The 20,471-nt window shown below is 39.6% G+C and overlaps 1 protein-coding gene across 1 annotated transcript in view; it reads right to left on the minus strand.

Annotated features, from left to right (window-relative positions):
• Positions 1-12,791: 12,791 nt before the first annotated feature.
• The window catches only part of arfrp1 (ADP-ribosylation factor related protein 1), a 33,977-nt gene continuing 26,297 nt past the window's right edge, over positions 12,792-20,471 (minus strand). Inside the window, exons 5-8 of the mRNA XM_060836017.1 lie at positions 20,107-20,188; positions 19,138-19,208; positions 16,268-16,368; positions 12,792-14,326 (exon numbers count right to left, since the gene is read on the minus strand). Of these exons, the coding sequence (XP_060692000.1) occupies positions 14,239-14,326; positions 16,268-16,368; positions 19,138-19,208; positions 20,107-20,188 (342 nt within the window). The 3' untranslated portion in view covers positions 12,792-14,238. The remainder of the gene's footprint in view (positions 14,327-16,267; positions 16,369-19,137; positions 19,209-20,106; positions 20,189-20,471) is intronic.

Genomic DNA, 20,471 nt, shown 5'->3' on the forward strand with positions numbered 1-20,471 from the left:
GACCTAGTCCATAACACTATCATCATTTTATTTAAAAATCACACAACACCAGGTTATAGTCCAACACGTTTAATTGGAAGCACACTAGCTTTCGGAGCGACGCTCCTTCAGCCGGTGATAGGAGCCTGATGAAGAAGCGTCGCTCTGATAGCTAGTGTGCTTCCAATTAAACCTGTTGGACTATAACCTGGTGTTGTGTGATTTTTAACTTTGTACACCCCAGTCCAACACTGGCATCTCCAAAGCATATAATTTTATTTCACATGTTGTGTCACATTTTAAGACTTTCACTGTAAAAAATGAGTAAAACCATTAGCAAAATGCTACTTTTTGGGTCAATGTATACTTTAAACCACAAAAGTATTCTTTTTTTTAGAATCGCAACTCACTCTCCATGAATTATTTTCCTTACAGTACACAGTCTACAATTGCTAAATGAAGGTAGTGTGAGGCTCTAAAAGTGTTTTCAAATAAACCTGTTCGTCAATAATCTAGTGTTGTGAGATTTTTGACCTTAAATAAAAACCAAAGAACTGCAGATGTAGGAAATCAAACAAAAACAGAAATTACTGGAAAGGTTCAACATCTGTGGAGAGAAATCAGAGTTAATGTTTTGGGTGTAGTGAATCTTCCTCAGAGCAATCTGTTGTTGCTTCCTGCTTTCCAGTAGGTTTCCACTTTTCCCACTTTTGCAGAGTAGTCATTTCAAGTGACCATCGCCTACAGTTTTCAGAGCATTTCTGAAATTCACTACCAGCACCTAGTCCTGGTCAAATGCTCCTTCTCTTTTTTTCCATGCTTCAATAAATTACCTGGCATCCTCAGATGACTGTGATTGCGTCTCTTTGACTAGTGGCTGTCTCCCTCCCACATCCAGATGTGATAACCTGCAAAGACAACACAGCTTCTTCTCTTGCTGACCATGTAAAACTGATATTCGTTCGTTTGGAAGACAGTCTATAAATTAATTTCAAACATGGCTTCCTCTGCACTGTTCCGCATTACAACATGAAACACATTATTTTTATCTGGATACAAAGCTCCTGATCAGTCATTCTCAACCCCAACGCTTTCATTTTAGAAATAAATGAACAGTATACACCACAATTGTTTACAATTGATACTTTCAACACCATTCAAGAAACTTCAGAGATTCAAAATCTTATGATGATTTGTCAGCATTGTCACCATTGTCACTCATATTGTTTTGGACTATCAGCCCAGTTCTATACCTGGGTGTGTTGTCAAATGGACGTTGGAACAGGTTAAATGACCTTTTTACTTTAAGTTATAGACACTGTGCTAAAATATCATCTTTATAATGGTAACAAAAACTGTGTAACACAACATTTTAATTACAATACCCAGTGCAATGAAAACATTGCTTGTTCATGCAGTTCCTGCAAAAGACTAACCTTGGATTCTGTTGCTCATTATAATTCTTCCATATCTTAAAAAAAACTAGACCTTTTAAGCAACTTGCCATTCACAAGACTTATGATTTAATTAAAGAGAATTGATCAATGACAATAAATCAAAGAATGCTTCCAAGCTACAATTTACATTTACAATTGCTAACTAGAGGCATATTCTAAGTGGAAATTAATTTCATCACCTTCCTTCCTATTAATTAAGCAATGTAATCTGGCATCATTTAAAATTATGGTTTCAGCTACTTAACATTGGGAAGCAACAAAAAGTGCAACATGCAAATTAAGAATTTTTTTAAAAACATAAATTACTGCCATTTTGCTAAAATTACTAAGATTTTGCTGTGATAAGGAAAATATCCAAACAGAAATCCGTGCTGAAGTTTCACTGGAGACAAACAAAAAAACCGTGAAAGTTAAAGCCACTAACACTTATATAAGCAGATCCCACTGAATAGTGTTAAGGAACACAAAACTTGGCTTTTCCTTGGAGATCACATGTAGGCCAAACTGCTATGCTTTACGATCACCAGGATTGAAAATAGCACACTTATAATGGACCAGAGATGAACCCTGGCTACATTATTTTAAGCTGAAAATGTGTTGCTGGAAAAGCGCAGCAGGTCAGGCAGCATCCAAGCAGCAGGAGAGTCGATGTTTCGGGCATGAGCCCTTCTTCAGGAATGAGGAAAGTGTGTCCAGCAGGCTAAGATAAAAGGTAGGGAGAAGGGACTTGGGGGAGGGGCATTGGAAATGCAATAGGTGGAAGGAGGTCAAGGTGAGGGTGATAGGCCGGAGAGGGGGTGGGGGCAGAGAGGTCAGGAAGAAGATTGCAGGTTAGGAGGGCGGTGCTGAGTTCGAGGGGTTTGACTGAGACAAGGGGGGGAGGGGAAATGAGGAAACTGGAGAAATCTAGGTTCATCCCTTGTGGTTGGAGGGTTCCTAGGCGGAAGATGAGGCGCTCTTCCTCCAGCCGTCGTGTTGTAGTACAACACGGACATTTACTATAAACCGACCGACTCCCACAGCTACCTAGACTACACCTCCTTCCACCCTGCCCCCTGTAAAAACGCCATTCCATACTCCCAATTTCTTCGTCTCTGCCGCATCTGCTTCCAGTAGGACCAGTTCCAATACCGTACAACCCAAATGGCCTCCTTCTTCAAAGACGGCAATTTCCCCCCAGACGTGATCGACGATGACCCCTCCACCGTATTTCCTCCACTTCCTGCTCCTCTGCCCTTGAGCCCCGCACCTCCAATCGCCACCAGGACAGAACCCCACTGGTCCTCACCTACCGCCCCACCAACCTCCGCATACATCATATCATCCATCGTCATTTCTGCCACCTCCAAACAGACCCCACCACCAGAGATATATTTCCCTCTCCTCCCCTATCAGAGTTCCGAAAAGACCACTCCCTCCGTGACTCCGTCAGGTCCACACCCCCTACCAACCCAACCTCCACTCCTGGCACCTTCCCCTGCAACCGCAAGAAATGCAAAACTTGCGCCCACACCTCCCCCCTTACTTTCCTCCAAGGCCCCAAGGGATCCTTCCATATCCGCCACAAATTCACCTGCACCTCCACACACATCATTTACTGCATCCGCTGCACCCTATGTTGCCTCCTCTATATTGGGGAGACAGGCTGCCTACTTGTGAAACGTTTCAGGGAATACCTCTGGGACACCCGGACCAACCCGTGGCTCAACACTTCAACTCCACCTCCCACTCCACCAAGGACATGCAGGTCCTTGGACTCCTCCATCGCCACTCCATAGCAACACGACGGCTGAAGGAAGAGCACCTCATCTTCCGCCTTGGAACCCTCCAACCACAAGGGATGAACCTAGATTTCTCCAGTTGTCTTATTTCCCCTCCCCGCAACTTGTCTCAGTCAAACCCCTCGAACTCAGCACCGCCTTCCTAACCTGCAATCTTCTTCCTGACCTCTCTGCCCCCACCCCCACTCTGGCCTATCACCCTCACCTTGACCTCTTTCCACCTATTGCATTTCCAATGCCCCTCCCCCAAGTCCCTCCTCCCTACCTTTTATCTTAGCCTGCTGGATACACTTTCCTCATTCCTGAAGAAGGGCTCATGCCCGAAACGTCGACTCTCCTGTTCCTTGGATGCTGCCTGATCTGCTGCGCTTTTCCAGCAACACATTTTCAGCTCTGATCTCCAGCATCTGCAGTCCTCACATTCTACTACGTTATTTTAAGATATATCGGAACCTCATAAGGTATTGGGTGAACTATCAAGGGACTAAACTTGATATTTTTGACAATTTATAGATGGATAATGAAATTGTTGGTAGGTGTATAAAAGTAAAGTGCTACATTTGTAATATCTGCTTTCAGTAGAAGAGATATTGTGTTTTGTAATTTGAGTGCAATGGATTCATCTGTGAAAAAGAATGGCTGAGAGTTTGACCACAGTGTAGACCATTCTAACAAATAGCTTGGTTCCAAGAAAGCAAATAAATATAAATTTTCTGTTCGACAAATTGAGACTTATGGTTTCACAGGATTCAGTCCTCGGGCCCCAACTATTTTACAATCCACATTAATGACTTGGATGCAGGGATAGTCAAATGTGCAGATGACACTAAAATAGGTAGGGAAATAAATTGCAATGAAGAAAGATGATTGTTATATACAGATATTAGGTGAATAGACCAAAATTCAGCAGATAGAGCTCAATGTGAACAAGTGCAAGGTAACCCATTTTTGGTCATAAACATAAAAAGGCAACTTATTAACTGAATGGGTAGGAACTTCAAAATACTTCATTATGGAGGGATCTGAATTGCAGAAAGCAGTTTACAGGTGCAGAAGATACTGAGTGCAAATTGAATTTTGACACTTATTGTCAAAGAAATGGAGTATAAAAGCAGGAAAGTGTTGTTGCCATTGTGATATCACTAATGCATTGATCATCTGCAGAACAGTTTTGGTCCCCTGGTTTGAGTAAGAATGCAATTGCACTGGAGGTGTTTTTAGAGAGGACTCATTAGATTAATTCCAGAGTCACATCGCTTAGAAGGGAAGATTGAGCAGTTTAGATCTAAATTCATGAGTGGAGAGAGGAGATGAGAGGAGATTCAATTGAGATAAATAAGATGATAAAGGAGATCGGCAAAGTAGATTCAAAGCAATTGTTTCCTCTTGTGGGGTAATCTACAACTACATGTCACACTTTTAGGTTAAAGGGCTGCAGATTTAAAACAGAGACAAAGAGGAATTACTTTTCTCGAAGTGCTGTGATTCTGTAGAATTCACTATCCCAGAGTGAAGTGGATGTTGGGAGACTAAATTTAAGTTGGAGATAACAGATTTTTAACTAGTAATGTTATAAAGGTCGGCAGGAAGGTGGCATTGAGACCATAATGGGTTCAGTTATCATTGCATTAAATGGCGGAGCAGGGTCCAGGGTGAACTGCCTACTCTAACTTCTAGTTTGAATGGTATGGTCTGAGTCCCAAAGTATTTCAAATGCCAGTTTTCAGTCAATTTGATTCAATCTGCATAATATTCTGAAATGTCTGAGCATGCTGGATACAGCAAAGTCTATGAGTCTAACAAACTCCTGGTTACAATACTGAAGATTTAGGCCCTAAAATTTCATAGGCATGTCCTGTCCGAAGAAGGCAGGACAAATTCAATATGATCAATTGCTGTCCCTTCAGTCTCGTCTCAATCATTACCAAAGTGCTGGAAGGTGTCGCTAACTTAGCTGTGAAGTGGCACTTACTTACAAACTTACTGTTAACTCCATTTGAGTTCAGCCAGAGCCACTTCTCCAGAGCTGATTACAGCTTTGGTCCAACCATGAACAATCGAGTCAAACTCAAACTCAATGTGCGCAACAATAGTTTGACATGAAAGCAGTATGTTACTGAATGTAGCATCAGTGAGCCCTTTTTAAACTGACATCAGCTAGTGTCAGGAGGCAAATGCAAAAAATAGTTAACTTTAGAAGAAATGAACAAATTGAAACCCTCACTCATGACAGGTTTAGAGAACATTAACAACTAGAAAATGCCACAAAATAATAGCAATTATGAATCACATACATGCCCTTTCACAAATAGAGGGAACATTAAGATCTTTGGGGAAATCCTATTATTTCTGTGCTATGTCCAACAGATATTGTCTCTGATCTTTCAATTTTGTATAGTTCAGAAGTTTGGAAGACCAAGATAAAGAGAGTTATGAAAAATTATAATCCTTGTCTGAACCTTCAATTGACTGGACATAAGACAGGACAACTTGGGGGCATTAGATAGAGGTGAAGAAAGACAGGGAGCAATCATCTCCACATGCAGATCTACAATCAATCCTATAACAAACAGCCAATTGTAAGTTTTGGTAAAATTGTAAAAGGGATTTTTACAGTTATAATAAACTGACAAATTTATAAGTGAGTCAGATCCTGTTCTTGTAATTCCAGAATCAAACAACTATTGTAAGTAGGAAAGGAACGGAATATCTTAGAGAGGATGACTCACTACTAACTGCAGTCACATACAACATAACTATCTTCTTTTATGATTAAAGGAGGTCAATCTTAGCCCCAAGGCATTACTGCAGGAGTTCTTCAGGTGTAGTGTCCAAGGCTTGACCATCTTAAGCTGCTTCATAAGTTACCTTCTCTCCATCATAAAGTCAAAAGTGAGTTGTTTGATGGTTGTACAGTGTTCAGTACCACTCAGTATTTCAGATAATGAAGCATTCTGCATCCAAATATAGCAAGGCCAGTTAAATATTCACATCACTGAATTCCCACACCATCAATATCATGAGCATTTACAACTGAATAGAAATCTAACTGCATCAGCTTTACTGTGGCTACAAGAATACATCTGAACTTGGGAGTTCTGTGGCAAGTGACTAAACTTCTGCATTTCAAAGCTTTTTCACCAGATCTAAAGGACAAGTCAGGAGTGTTATGATGTGCCTGGATAGCTGCAGGACCAACATTACTTAAGAAACTCAACACAAACCAAGATTAAGCAACCTGCTTAGTAGCACCTCATCCAGCACCTTAAAAATTCAATTCTCCAACCAATTAGAATGGATATGCAGAATGTGTACTATCAAGATGCAATGCAACAACTAACTGAGGCTTCTTTGATATTAACTGTCAAATCTGCAATGCCTACCACATAGAAGAACAAGACTAGCAGGCACAAGGAAATAACATGACCTTAAGTTTACTTCCAAATCACAAACCATCCTGACCTGGAAATACACATTTTTTTTTCATTGGCACTAGATGAAAATACTGACAGTAGCAATTCATCTAACAGTACTGCAGGACTACTTTCAACACCTTACAAGGCCACATACGTATCATTTTTCGGGGACTATAAACTGAAGTTTAAATTGGACTGCAATAACTGAAATCAACTCGGAGAAAGTGAGGGCGGCAGATGCTGGAGATCAGAGTTAAGAGTGTGGTGCTGGGAAAGCACAGTAGGTCAGGCAGCACCCCAGGAGCAGAAGAATCGACATTTTGGGCATAAGCCCTTCCTCAGGAATGAGCCTGACTTGCTGTGCTTTTCCAGCACCACACTGTCAACTGCTATAACTGAAATGCCAAGGAAGTGTAGAAAAGAAAACAGTGTTGCATATTGTTGACCTGTGCAAAACAATGTTGCTTTTTGGAGTGAGATTGAGAGACTGAACAGCATCAGGAAACTTTCAAATTAAATAAATTCTGCCAGACAACAACCCTCTGGTTGGTTGAGCTGCAGTGTTTAAAAACAACCTTAAGTGCAAGAACAGCAGAATGGAAGAAACATCCAGAGCCAGATGTTCTGGTTCTTTATGTGCTATTCACATCCAGGGACATGATTACTGGTGCACGCTTGCAAGTCGTGAGTGCACATGAATTGCAATGTTTGAAAAAGGCAGCTCACCACCTTCTAATGGGCAATTTGGATAGGGAGTAAAAGCTGGTCTTGTCAATTATGCTTACAACCAGAACTTTATAAAAGAAAGCCTGCTCTTATGCATCTTCTCTGTGGTCGCTTAATGACAATACTTCTCACCAATAGTGGAAAGGTGCTTAATTTCAAAGGAACTTCTATAAGATAACAAAAATTATAAAAGACAAGAAATATTTAGAAAATCATTTGTGTCAGAGTCTACATTTTCAATATGGAGATCTGATCTAACAGAGTATTATAATAATTACTATTACTACTTCCTTGATGAGCCAGTTATAATTCCCATGTAAGCAGAAGTCACTTCTACTGAGAGTTTTGATTATGTTTAGTTATAATTGCATAACACTGAAAGAGTTATACGGTTGGTTCTGCTATAACGTGGTAGGTCCATTCTTGTACAACCCAGTGTTGTCAGAAAATAGCACCATTCAAACCAACGGGGCCGGGTCACACTATAACCAATACATGCTTTAAAAGTTCACGCGATAGAAATAGTGTCCCCAGTTCATCAATCATGTTATAGCGAATTTGCATTAACGAAATGTGCATTATAGCAGAATGACCTATGCTTTTTACCCTTGTGCTAACTGTAGAGAACCTCATGTATAAATAAGTTACAAAAAAAAGGGACAATCCGATTAATGATTAATGGTTTTGATGACTCAATATATGTTCACTGGGAACCAAAGTCAGATGATGGGAAATAATTTGAAATGCAAATTTCAACGTGTTATCTGTTTTAACTAGAAATTGAACCTGAACAGTTAAGTTCACTGCATTTGTTTGTTGAGGACAAGCATGCAAATTCCTGGAAAAGTCAATAATTCTAAGGAATTTGCATCCAACCAAATCATCAGGAGCAACAAACACAACAGTGCTTAGTGTTACATTACTAAGGGAGGAAAGTTATACTGGGTCTGACTGAAATAGTCTGGTTGCCTCAGCATATTACTCTCTTTCAACTAAGGAGAAATACAGCCATGATATGGAGATGCCAGTGTTGGACTGGAGTGGATCAAGTCAAACCTGGTGCTGTGTGATTTTAACGAAGACAAATAAAGTCAGAAGTCACATGACACCAGGTTATTGTCCAACAGGTTTATTTACTTTCATCAGGTGAAGGAGCAGTGTTCCGAAAGCCTGCAATTTCAAATAAACCTGTTGGATAACAGCTGGTGTCATGTGACTTCTGATTTTGTCTACCCCATTCCAACTGACACTGCACATTAAGACAAACAACACACCGTATTTAAAACATATGCTTCAGTTGAAATTAAAAACTTCGAGGCTGCGTACAAAGACTTGTAAAAGAAATAGGTATCCAGCCAGAGGATAGGTGGTCAAAACTTCAGTCAAATAACTAGGATTAAGTACAGCCTGTTTTTTAAAAAAAGGAAAAGGATAAAAAGTGACTTGCAAAGAAAATTCCACAGCACTGAGCCTCAGTAGCTAAATGCATCACAATTAATGGAAGGGAAGGCACAAATCCAATCAACAAAGCAGAGATACTTGGGAAGGTTTGGATGGGGAGGCAGATGCAGGGCTAGGGCAGGGCAGAGAATATTGTTGAACTGGGAGAGGTTATAGGGAATGAAAAGGGAGATCCATGAGAAGGTTTGGTGGGACAAAGAAGAAATTTAAACCGATGAATGAGAATTTTAAATTTGAAGCATTAAGAGATCTCAAGCTAGTGTAGTCAGCAAAGACATAGGTGATACGTCATAGAGGAGAGAAATAGGCCCTTCAGCCCACCGTATCTGTCGATCTAAAGAGACCAAACTACACCTGCGCTTGTTCTGTAGTCTACGGTGTCCTGGCATTTTAAGTTGTTGTGGTTCTGTTCGTCGAGGTGGGAGTTTTTGTTGCAAACGTTTTGTCCCTTTCTAGGTGACATCCTCAGTGTTTGGGAGCCTCCTGTGAAGCGCTTCTGTGCTGATTCCTCCAGCATTTATAGTGGTTTGAATCTGCCGCTTCCGGTTGTCAGTTGCTGTCCGCTGCAGTGGCCGGTATATAGGGTCTAGGTCATTGTGTCTGTTGATAGAATTTGTGGATGAGTGCCATGCCTCTAGGAATTCCCTGGCTCTTCTCTGTTTGGCCTGCCCTATAATAGGGGTGTTGTCCCAATCGAATTCATGTTGCTTGTCATCTGAGTGTATAGCTACTAAGGATAGCTGGTCGTGTCGTTTCGTGGCTAGTTGGTGTTCATGGATGCGGGTTGTTAGCTGTCTTCCTGTTTGTCCTATATAGTGTTTTGTGCAGTCCTTGCATGGGATTTTGTACATTATGTTGGTTTTGCTCATGCTGGGTATCGGGTCCTTTGTCCTGGTGGGTTGTTGTCTGAGCTTGGCTGTTGGTTTGTGTGCTGTTATGAGTCCTAGTGGTCGCAGCAGTCTGGCTGTCAGTTCAGAAATATTCCTGATGTATGGTAGTGTGGCCAATCCTTTAGGTTGTGGCATGTCCTCATTTTGTTGTCTTTCCCTTAGGCATCTGTTGATGAAATTACGCAGGTATCCGTTTTTGGTGAATACCTTGTATTGGTGTTCTTCTTCCTCTTTTTGTAGTTCTGGTGTGCTGCAGTGTGTTGTGGCCCTTTTGAATAATGTCCTGATGCAACTTCGTTTGTGTGTGTTGGAGTAGTCGCTTTCATAGTTCAGGACTTGGTCCGTGTGTGTGGCTTTCCTGTATACCTTCGTGGTGAATTCTCCATTTGGTGTTCTCTGTACCATCACGTCTAGGAATGGGAGCTGGTTGTCCTTTTCTTCCTCTCTCGTGAATCGGATTCCTGTGAGTGTGGCGTTGATGATCCAGTGTGTGTTCTCTATTTCTGCGTTTTTAATGATTACAAAGGTGTCGTCCACGTATCTGAGCCAGAGTTTGGGTCTCATTTGATGTAACGGCACTGTTCACCTCTATTGACAAAACCCTAGCCAGAGAAACAATATCCAACCTGCTGGACATACAGAACAGACAACAGGATGTTGAACCTATTAACAAAGACGGCATACTTAAACTACTGGACCTGTGCCTCACAACACACTTCACATTCAACAACCAGATATATGAACAAATCAACGGAACACCCATGGGCTCACCAATCTCCGGACTCATAGCAGAAGCAGTAATGCAAAAGTTAGAAAAAACAGTTTTAACGCATATACAACCCAAACTCTGGGTCTGATACGTGGACGACACCTTTGTAATCATTAAAAACACAGAAATAGAGAACACACACCAGATCATCAACGCCACTCTCACAGGAATCCGATTCACGAGAGAGGGAGAAAAGGACAACCAGCTCCCATTCCTAGACGTGATGGTACAGAGAACACCAAATGGAGAATTCACCACGAAGATATACAGAAAAGCCACACACACAGACCAAGGCCTGAACTATGAAAGCAACCACCCCAACACACACAAACGAAATTGCATCAGGACATTATTCAAAAGGGCCACAATACACTGCAGCACACCAGAACTACAAAAAGAGGAAGAAGAACACCTATACAAGCTATTCACCAAAAACAGATACCTGCGCAATTTCATCAACAGATGCCTAAGGGAAAGACAACGAAATGAGGACATGCCACAACCCAAAGGACTGGCCACACTACCATACATCAGGAACATTTCTGAACTGACAGCCAGACTGCTGCGACCACTAGGACTCATAACAGCACACAAACCAACAGCCACGCTCAGACAACAACCCACCAAGACAAAGGACCCGATACCCAGCATGAGCAAAACCAACATAGTGTACAAAATCCCATGCAAGGACTGCACAAACACTCCATAGGACAAACAGGAAGACAGCTAACAACCCGCATCCATGAACACCAACTAGCCATGAAACGACACGACCAGCTATCCTTAGTAGCTATACACGCAGATGACAAGCAACATGAATTTGATTGGGACAACACCACTATTATAGGGCCGGCCAAACAGAGAAGAGCCAGGGAATTCCTAGAGGCATGGCACTCATTCACAAATTCTATCAACAGACACATCGACCTAGACCCTATATACCGGCCACTGCAGCGGACAGCAACTGACAACCGGAAGCGGCAGATTCAAACCACTATAAATGCTGGAGGAATCAGCACAGACGCGCTTTACAGGAGGCTCCCAAGCACTGAGGATGTCACCTAGAAAGGGGATGAAACGTTTGCAACAAAAACTCCCACCTCGGCAAACAGAACCACAACGAGCACCCGAGCTACAAATCTTCCCACAAACTTTGGCATTTTAAGTGCCTGCCCTGATGCTTCTTAAATGTTGCGCGAGTACTTGCCTTCACCTCCTTTCAGGCAACACCTTCCACACATCTACTCCTGTCTGGGTGAAAATAAATTTCCACAGAACTCTTAACTTACTCCTTACCTTACGCTTGCCCTCTCTGTCATAGGGAAAGGATTCTCATGATTTACCCTGTCTATGCCTTGCATAATTTTGTGTAGAAGCCTTGACACATCATTTGACTGAACAGCAAATTCTGACACACTGAGGTTTATAATGGATGCCTGACAAAAGGATGATCAAGGAATTGTTGGAATAATTGAAGTGAAAACAAAGTTCCAGAGTAACTCAGCAGGTCTGGCAGAAAAGAAGGAAAGGGTTAACATTTCAAGTCCAACATAATTTCTGTTCAGAATGGAAAAGATTTGAAGTCATCAAAACTGCAGATGACAAAGACAAGGATGAGGATTCCAGCAGCAAGCAGTTTGAGGTGAGGCTGGCCAAGTTCTATGAAGTAGAAATACCTTGTCTTTGTGCTGGAGAAGATGCAAAGGCAGACATTCACCTCAAGGTTACACATCTGATCCATATTGAGATTCCAGTCAATGGCAAATGTAAGAAATTTATGAAAGGAACCGAAGACCATCAGGGTCAAGAACTAGAAGACACAGAGTTAAGGTGAATGATAAAGAAAAAGAGCACATAAGGAAAACGTTTCTCACAGATATCAGATAGGATCTGGAATGAAAATGCATGTGCACAGGAGTGGTGAATACAAATAACTTCCATTGCGCTCCGAGACCAAGACCTTTCTTTTACCTTTAACTTTAAAGATAATTATCAAAGCTACCCATTAAATTCTATCAGATCCTGGACATCTACATTCCTTATACCCTGGAGAGTAAGAAAAAATGCACAAATATATTTTGGGTTATTTCAAATAAAACTTCATATCCCAAATATTCTTGTGCATAATGAAGTGTGTGAATTACAAGGGAATCAAAAGAAAAGCCTCATTACATTGTTAGTGGCCAAGATTTAAACTCTGCTTTCCAATTACTGAAGCAAAAAATTTATTTCAGAAGGAAAAACATGTTAATATTTTGTATCTCAAATGGAATGTATTTCAACATAAATCAGAGCTTCTTCAAGGCCAAAAGTTTTAATACATTTTTTATTTGAAATAGGAAATAGAATAATAGACCACCAAAATTAGTTTACAATGACTTTTTTTTAGATTAGTACTTCCAAAATAAAGGAAAAATAGTACAGCAAAATAAAATCTACATTTTACAAATATTTATTAAAGTGTTTAGACATTGACCTCAACCCTTGTTCTGACCCCATGCTGGAAAGAAAGTGCCTTTTGCAGGGACCTATTGCAAACATTAAACTGTTACAACCAAATGTACTTGAACAGTTACAGATGTAAAATATATATCTCCAAGATTTATCATTTACAAGTCAGCAAAACAAAGAATCACACCAGATAAAAGTGCACACTGCATTACTGGCTGCTTGCACCTGGTTCTGTGGTTCACAGACTGATGGAGTGTGGTGTATAAAAATGAAAATTTCCAGTTTTTTCCCAAACTCCCATTGTATACATCAGCATCGTTCTATTGCAACCTTACAAGCCACAGGAAATTCCATTGCTTTCTAGAACAATTAATAGCATTGCCCCTCCAGCCACTCAGCATACAACCTAGAACCTTTCCTGGTAAAGAACCTTTTCATCATTTGAGTATGGCATGTCAACATTATTCTCATTTGAAGCTAGAATTTATACCACAGTTAGCTGTAATATATTATCTTGCATTCTGACTTAAGTCAGTCCACTGCTTACTTCTCTCACGTCTAAAACTAATTCAAAAATACTCACCCTTTCTTGAATTTTCTTCCACCTCTGCCGACTGGATCTTGAGTATTGTTTGACAGGTTGTTGCATTTTGTTAAGTGGCTATTATTCATGAAAGATCTGTGGTAGGACATTTTTGGAGAACAAATTCAATTTTATCCTCATTCTGCATTGATAAAAGTACATTTCAAAAAGGATTGCTCGATGGGAATCAGGTGTCAGAACCCTGGCTGTTTTTTTAACCTCACTAGTCTATGGGTGTGCTATTTAATGTCTTGCTCATTTCATTGCCTCAGCTATGACTAGCTTACTATTCAAAGCCAGCACCAACCGTTCTTTTTGCTAGTCTGCACTACTCTTCAGCTAATTCAGTGAACTTCTTAATTTTTATTTAGAAATAAAAGATAGAAGGCTTAGGGACAGCTTTTCTAAAACTGTAACAATAGTTTGTATTTCCACTAAAATTATCAATGGGGTACAATAAATATGTGCACTAAAATATTTTACTAATGCACAAAACAAGCAGGCAATACAAATGCTGAGGAAGTAGTACTGCAGTAATATAGTGGTTTACAAATACAAATTCTGACTATAAGATATCACAGTTATTGAGCATTGTGAGTTTGAGACTATTTTCAGGTGACATATTCCCAAGACGTCGGAGATCCATTGAATCAGTTGAACGACAATTCAGCATCTCTGATAAAACAGGAGATTTAATGTTCAGTCTGAGATCTGAAAGAAAGGCTTTATGTGATATCCTTTTGCCTTGGTGGCCTGTGAATGTTCCTAATCACACATTTGACCATCCATTCAATTCCATCATTTACACCTTGTCTGGAAGAAGGCAGAAATTTGTTTTAGTATAGCATAATCTGAAAATTATCGAATATTCAATCAAGAAAGAACTCAAGAATCAAGACAAAGCTGAGAAACTTCCATGTGTAATTAAGTAATTTAAAAACATTACCAGCTAACTTAAGGTTTCAAGTACTGGCTATTTTTAGGCACAGGAAAATGGAGGAGAAAAATATACAGTGGACACTTATTTTATCATTAAGTGTAAGATAAACTCAACATCTATCAGTTCTTACTTGGGCACTACAACATTAGCATGCTGTAGCAACTGAGAAGCAATAATTACTTTTGTGTTGGTTTGGACCAAAATGATGAATAACACAAATGCACAACTACCATGTGCCCCCATCTTAACCTGAATAAATTGGATCAAAGACAAAGGACATACCAAATACAAATTACTCTCTCTTATCCCAGCCATCAGAGAATTATACCACCTGGAAATGAGTAACATGTTGTCCCAAAGCAACTACACATGGGAAGGTAATTTGATTTATCTCAGTTTAGAATTCAGAGAGCCCCTTTCCAGTAACCAATTACTCCGTAAATAATTCAAAGGCTATTGTCTGAACTACTCTATCTGGAACTCTATTCTGTGCACTTATCACTCCATTATAAGAACTTTCTCATACCAGTCCCAAACTTATTTTTTCCATCTGTCCTCTCCTCTACACAAGCTTTACAATTCAGTTCAAAGCAATTTGTTGGATTAATGTGCACCATTTATTATTTATAAAGTTAGCACACCAGGATGAGAAGTGCAACTATTTGGATTTTTGTCAAAAAATCTATTCATTTTGTGATATGTTGCTTTGGCTGAATCTAGTGCCAAGAGTTTATAGACCAAATGCGAAATCAAGCAGGATCTTTCCTCCAGATATGTACATTGACTGCTGTTTACTAGATTCTCAAACTTGCTCCTCATTTCAGAATACTCCATAGGACTAACAAAACTTTTTGCCATCCTTTGTTAAAAGCATATTAGCTGTGTCCAAGCTACATATATTTCTACAGTATTCACTGAATTACGATGACCATATTCCCACTCAAGTGCATCTTCTCATGGCTGAAATAATACGAGGAGTTTTTATGGAAAATAAAAGAACATGAAAGCATGGGAAGGGTTAAAGCATGAAGACCACTGGCAATCTGTGGTCTGTGGAAGGCAGGATGGGTTAAGAATAGTGGAATACTCTTACACCAATTAGCAGAGTAAGGTTAAGGCTGAAAGGTCACTATGGCAAGATGAGATAACACATGTAATAAGCAAGTTTCGCTGTTAAGTGTTATTATGACAGGATTGGGACCATAATTATTTGGGACATTACATTATAATATCTAATTAATAGTTAGTAGTCAGCTTGAGACAGAGACTATTGTAATAGACGGAATAGCTAAATATCTATCATGATAGGTTAGTCTGGAATAGAAGATCACTGGGGCAGAATTAGCAATAAATATTTAACCGTGACATTAGAATAACATTAAGTAGAATGTACAACTAAAGAGGTAATGGGAACTAACATCACTGGTTCATTGTGTAGCTAGAGTGAGGTACTTTGATTAATATAGTTGGACATGCTGATAAGCTAACAGAAACATGATTTTTTAAAAGGTATAAAAATCCATGGACCCTGAGGTTCGGAGCATTCGAGAATTTGTTTTCTCAGTGTCGTGGTTTGTTGTTTGCAAATAAAAGACCTACTTCTTGAAGAACTCTCTGCATCTCCTGGTGGTTCTCTATTTTCTCCACAACAATTTTAGATTCTTTTATACAATATTACTAATAAAGTTGATAGATGTTCTCTCCATACCCAGTTAAACAATAATTTGCTGTGTTCGCCCTCTCCGAACCCCCACTTCCCCTAATCAATTTATCCAACAGAAATCTGCTATTGAAGGAAGATAATCATTACTTACCCAGTAAGCGCTGAGCATGGCTGGACCAAACAGTCTCTCTTTCCTATTTTTGGAGCGCAATCACTAAAAGCTGTTTTAATGTCTCCCACTGAAAGGCAGGTCTATCAGTCATAAGGAAAGAATGAAGCATTAACATTGGGGTTAATTGGCCCAAACAACCATAAGGTGGAAAAAAAAGAGATCATGTCAAATCTCAGAAAGAAATCAATGCATTATCAACATTACCATTAATCCCTCCACCAAAAAAAATCTCCGTTACAGATCCCAAGTACAGCAAAGAGGTCAGTCAGTTCAGTTGGCTGGATGGAAGTGCAGAGTGACGCCAACAGCATGGGTTCAATTCCTTTGTCAGTTGAAGTTACCATGAAGGAATTTCCTTCTCAACTTCTCCCCTTGCCCAAAGTATGGTAACCCTCACTTAAACCATCCCTAGTTGAATCTCTGGAATGAGAGAGCAGCCCTATGGTCTGGGTAAGACCATAGTGACTTTACCTTTTGCCCAAAAAAGATCAGCCTGTACAGTACTCACACCAGAAGACAAAAGCTCTTGCTCAAACCCCTTCTACTTAATTTAACTGTGACTCTAATTCCCATTCTAGATAATCAAACTTTTTCCCAAGAACTCTTGTACATCTGAATTTAAATTTTCTCAGCTTCAAATAACCACGTCAGGGCTTTATCCAAAACTTCTGGTTTGAGACCATCACTGAACTCTTTAGTCAAAGGTAATCTATTGTTTTATCTTCTTCCTTTCTCAGATGTAATGTTGTTGTATCTGTCTTCATTCAGAACTTCTGCAGAACCTCCCCAATTTAGAAACAGAAACCCTTATTCTCAAACTAAGTGTTGTCTTTCTAAAATGGAGTTTGTTTATCATGTGTGGTTGTAAAACTCTCCTAACAAATAAAAATCCATTAATCTTGAAGTTAACTCACTTTAGCTGTTTTTATATAAAAAAAAAATAAGCATGGCTACAGAAATACCCAAAGTTAATTATTAAACTCTTCAGACGAACAGAAAAACTTACGTCAGAATTTCAGATTTCAAAAGTTTACAGTTAAATGATACACAGGAGATATGCACCCAAAAGGAAGTAATGTTTAAGGAATGCTTTACAGGAAGAAAGTAAGGCAGGGAAGTGCAGAGGTATGGGAGGATATGTTAGAGTTATATGTAGGGCCTAAGGAAGGCACGGTCAACAATGGATAAGTGATTCAAATCAATGTTGAAGAAAAGGGTAGAATTACAGGTATGCAAATGTGAATTCAGACACAGACAGCAGCATTTTGGATGACTTCAAGTTCAAGAGAGTAAATATGGAATGTATTGGTAAAGTCAGGTTCACAGCTAACAAAACCAAGAATAAGAGATTCTGCAGATGAGATAAGAAGAGGTAGAGCTAAATGATGTTACAGGAAGTAGGAATAAGTGACCTTAGTGATTTCATGATAGAGGTCAGAAGTTCATCTGATGGAGCAAAAATGCAAAATAATGCCTTTTCAATATCTAATAAGATTTAGTAATATTTAATTAAGAGTTTGTGTTTATGTATTACAGCCAGGACAGGTGGCTACAATCTAAAGAGAAGATGTGGGCGGCACGGTGGCAGTGGGCGGCACGGTGGCACAGTGGTTAGCACTGCTGCCTCACAGCGCCTGAAGACCCGGGTTCAATTCCCGACTCAGGCGACTGACTGTGTGGAGTTTGCACGTTCTCCCCGTGTCTGCGTGGGTTTCCTCCGGGTGCTCCGGTTTCCTCCCACAGTCCAAAGATGTGCGGGTCAGGTGAATTGGCCATGCTAAATTGCCCATAGTGTTAGGTAAGGGGTAATGTAGGGGTATGGGTGGGTTTCGCTTCGGCGGGTCGGTGTGGACTTGTTGGGCCGAAGGGCCTGTTTCCACACTGTAAGTCTAATCTAATCTAAAACACTAAAACTGTCAGTTTCTGTTTCTGATAATTATCCAACAATAATCAATTAGATAGTAATGTGCAAACAGAAGACAAAACAGGTTTTTCTGTCCCTAATGATTCAACATAAAAAGTAAAGTTACCAATACTCAGACCACCACACAGACTACTTTCAGAAAGAGGTGATTGTGGTGGTTTAACCGGAGAATCTCCATGTCGCAGGTGAGTGGACAGGTTGAGGAGAATCATTCATAGCCTCAGGAATTAAACCTATCCTATTGGCAACACTGCATTTCTAACCAATAGTTCAGGCAACTGAGCTAATGCATCCCCTAATGATTTAGCAGCCGACTGAGTTTTTGTCAAGATCACTGTTGAAGAATGGCAACTTGGGTAATAGAGCCTTCAGTGCCCTTGGAACAGTACTTCAGCAAAACGAAATACCTTGATGAAACAAAAGTTGTCATTCTTCATTTTGTCTCCTGTTAAGTCAGCTTCCTTTCACGAAGTAGCTTGTTTCACATAAATAGGTAATGGAGGTCTTGGTACCCATGTGCCGACTATAACTTTAGGACAGAATGACTCTCTGGGATATGCAGCGTGGCAATTTCAACTGATATGTATTGTGACTATTTTAAGTGTAAAGTGCTGTGCCAATCTGAAGTTATATCCATGGTTTAAAAAAAAATTAAGTGCTATTTACACAGGCTCTTCTAAATGGATTTTTGATCTCTCTCGGAATTGTGGAATATATGAAGCTGGCAGAAAATGGAGTTGAGGTGGAAGAACAAGCACAAAGTGGGTCTATTCCAAGTCCTTTTGATTATATTCCTCAGAGATCACTGAGAACATGGGTCAGCTATTTTGCATGTTTTAAGATGAATTTTCTGATTCAAGAAAATTTAATTTCATAAAAAATTAATAAGGGAAACAAGGGATGAACATGACAAAACTAAAAGTACCTCTATATCCTGTTTGTTAGCCAATACCAACAATGGAACCCCTTCAAGCACTTCAGTGGTGATCATTTTTTCTGAGGAGATAAATGGTTTAAGAATGTGATTAAACACCTTAGGAATATCGGTATTTTCTCAAGAATAGACTGGTATTTATACCAAACCTCAACATGAACTAAGGATATTTCAATTATTTCAAATCATTACTGAAACAATAGGAAAAATTATGACAAACCTCCAAATGAAGGGAGTCCTATACATGTGCAGCATTTCCTTGAGCCAGCAGGTCCCCAGTGAACAGGGAGGTACAATGTATTGTCACAGAAAGCTATCAATTCAAGCACATCAGCTAGAATTCAACCAATAATGACAGGATGGAAAAAAAATTCCCTTGATGTGTTGCAAACGCTTGACAAGATTTATTATAATCAGCAACTTTGCTAGAAAAGCCATATCACACAGATGCTGAGGTTATGGCAGTGTGAGGATTGGGATTAGAATTGGGTTGATTGTCACGTGTACACACATGAGTGCAGTGAGAAGTTTACAAAGTTGTCACATATGACACCACCTTAGGTACAAAATTACCTAGGTACAGGATCTTGGAAATAAATTAGAACAATAAAGAAATAAAAAGTTCAGCATTATAGTCTTTCAAGCATATCGTGCTGGGCCTCAATTATGCTTGATCTGGTCCGTGTTTTTCTTAACCTAAATGCTTAATATTGACACATAGTTCAAAAAGGGATATATATGCACTCTCAAGCATTGATCTTTCTCACCTTGATAAGTACACAAAAGTATTCTGACCCAAAAATCAAACACAGCAAGTCAGATGGGAGCCAAAATCCCAAATGAGTGACTTTCAAAGAATGTTACACATTACACTAATTCTCAATATGGGCAGAATGCCTATAAACATACACATCATTCACTCATGAAATAATATAGATGTTCTCTTTGCATAATACATACCAAAAGCTATTTTTGACTCAGACAATCTCTCTTCATCGGTGGAATCAATTACATATATTACTCCATGGGATTCTGCATAATACTAAAATGAAAAATAAAAGTTCATAAACTGTGACAGCATACAAATAGAACATAATTGGCTTTGCAGTCTCTATAACAAATCTTCTGCAGTATCGTTGAACAAAGATGTACACTGTCAATGTATAATTTCTTGCCAAGGATACAGCTTTAGAATGTTTGTATAAATCAATTCCTGTTTTAGAATACAGACTATATGAGTGTTAGTCATATTTTCAGGCTAATACGCTGTGTGAAAAATGCTATGCTTGTGTATAACTTAATGCATTTAATCAATAATGATGTTG

The sequence above is a fragment of the Hemiscyllium ocellatum genome, chromosome 15 (assembly GCF_020745735.1).
Source record: "Hemiscyllium ocellatum isolate sHemOce1 chromosome 15, sHemOce1.pat.X.cur, whole genome shotgun sequence".
In the NCBI taxonomy this organism is placed as follows: Eukaryota; Metazoa; Chordata; class Chondrichthyes; order Orectolobiformes; family Hemiscylliidae; genus Hemiscyllium; species Hemiscyllium ocellatum.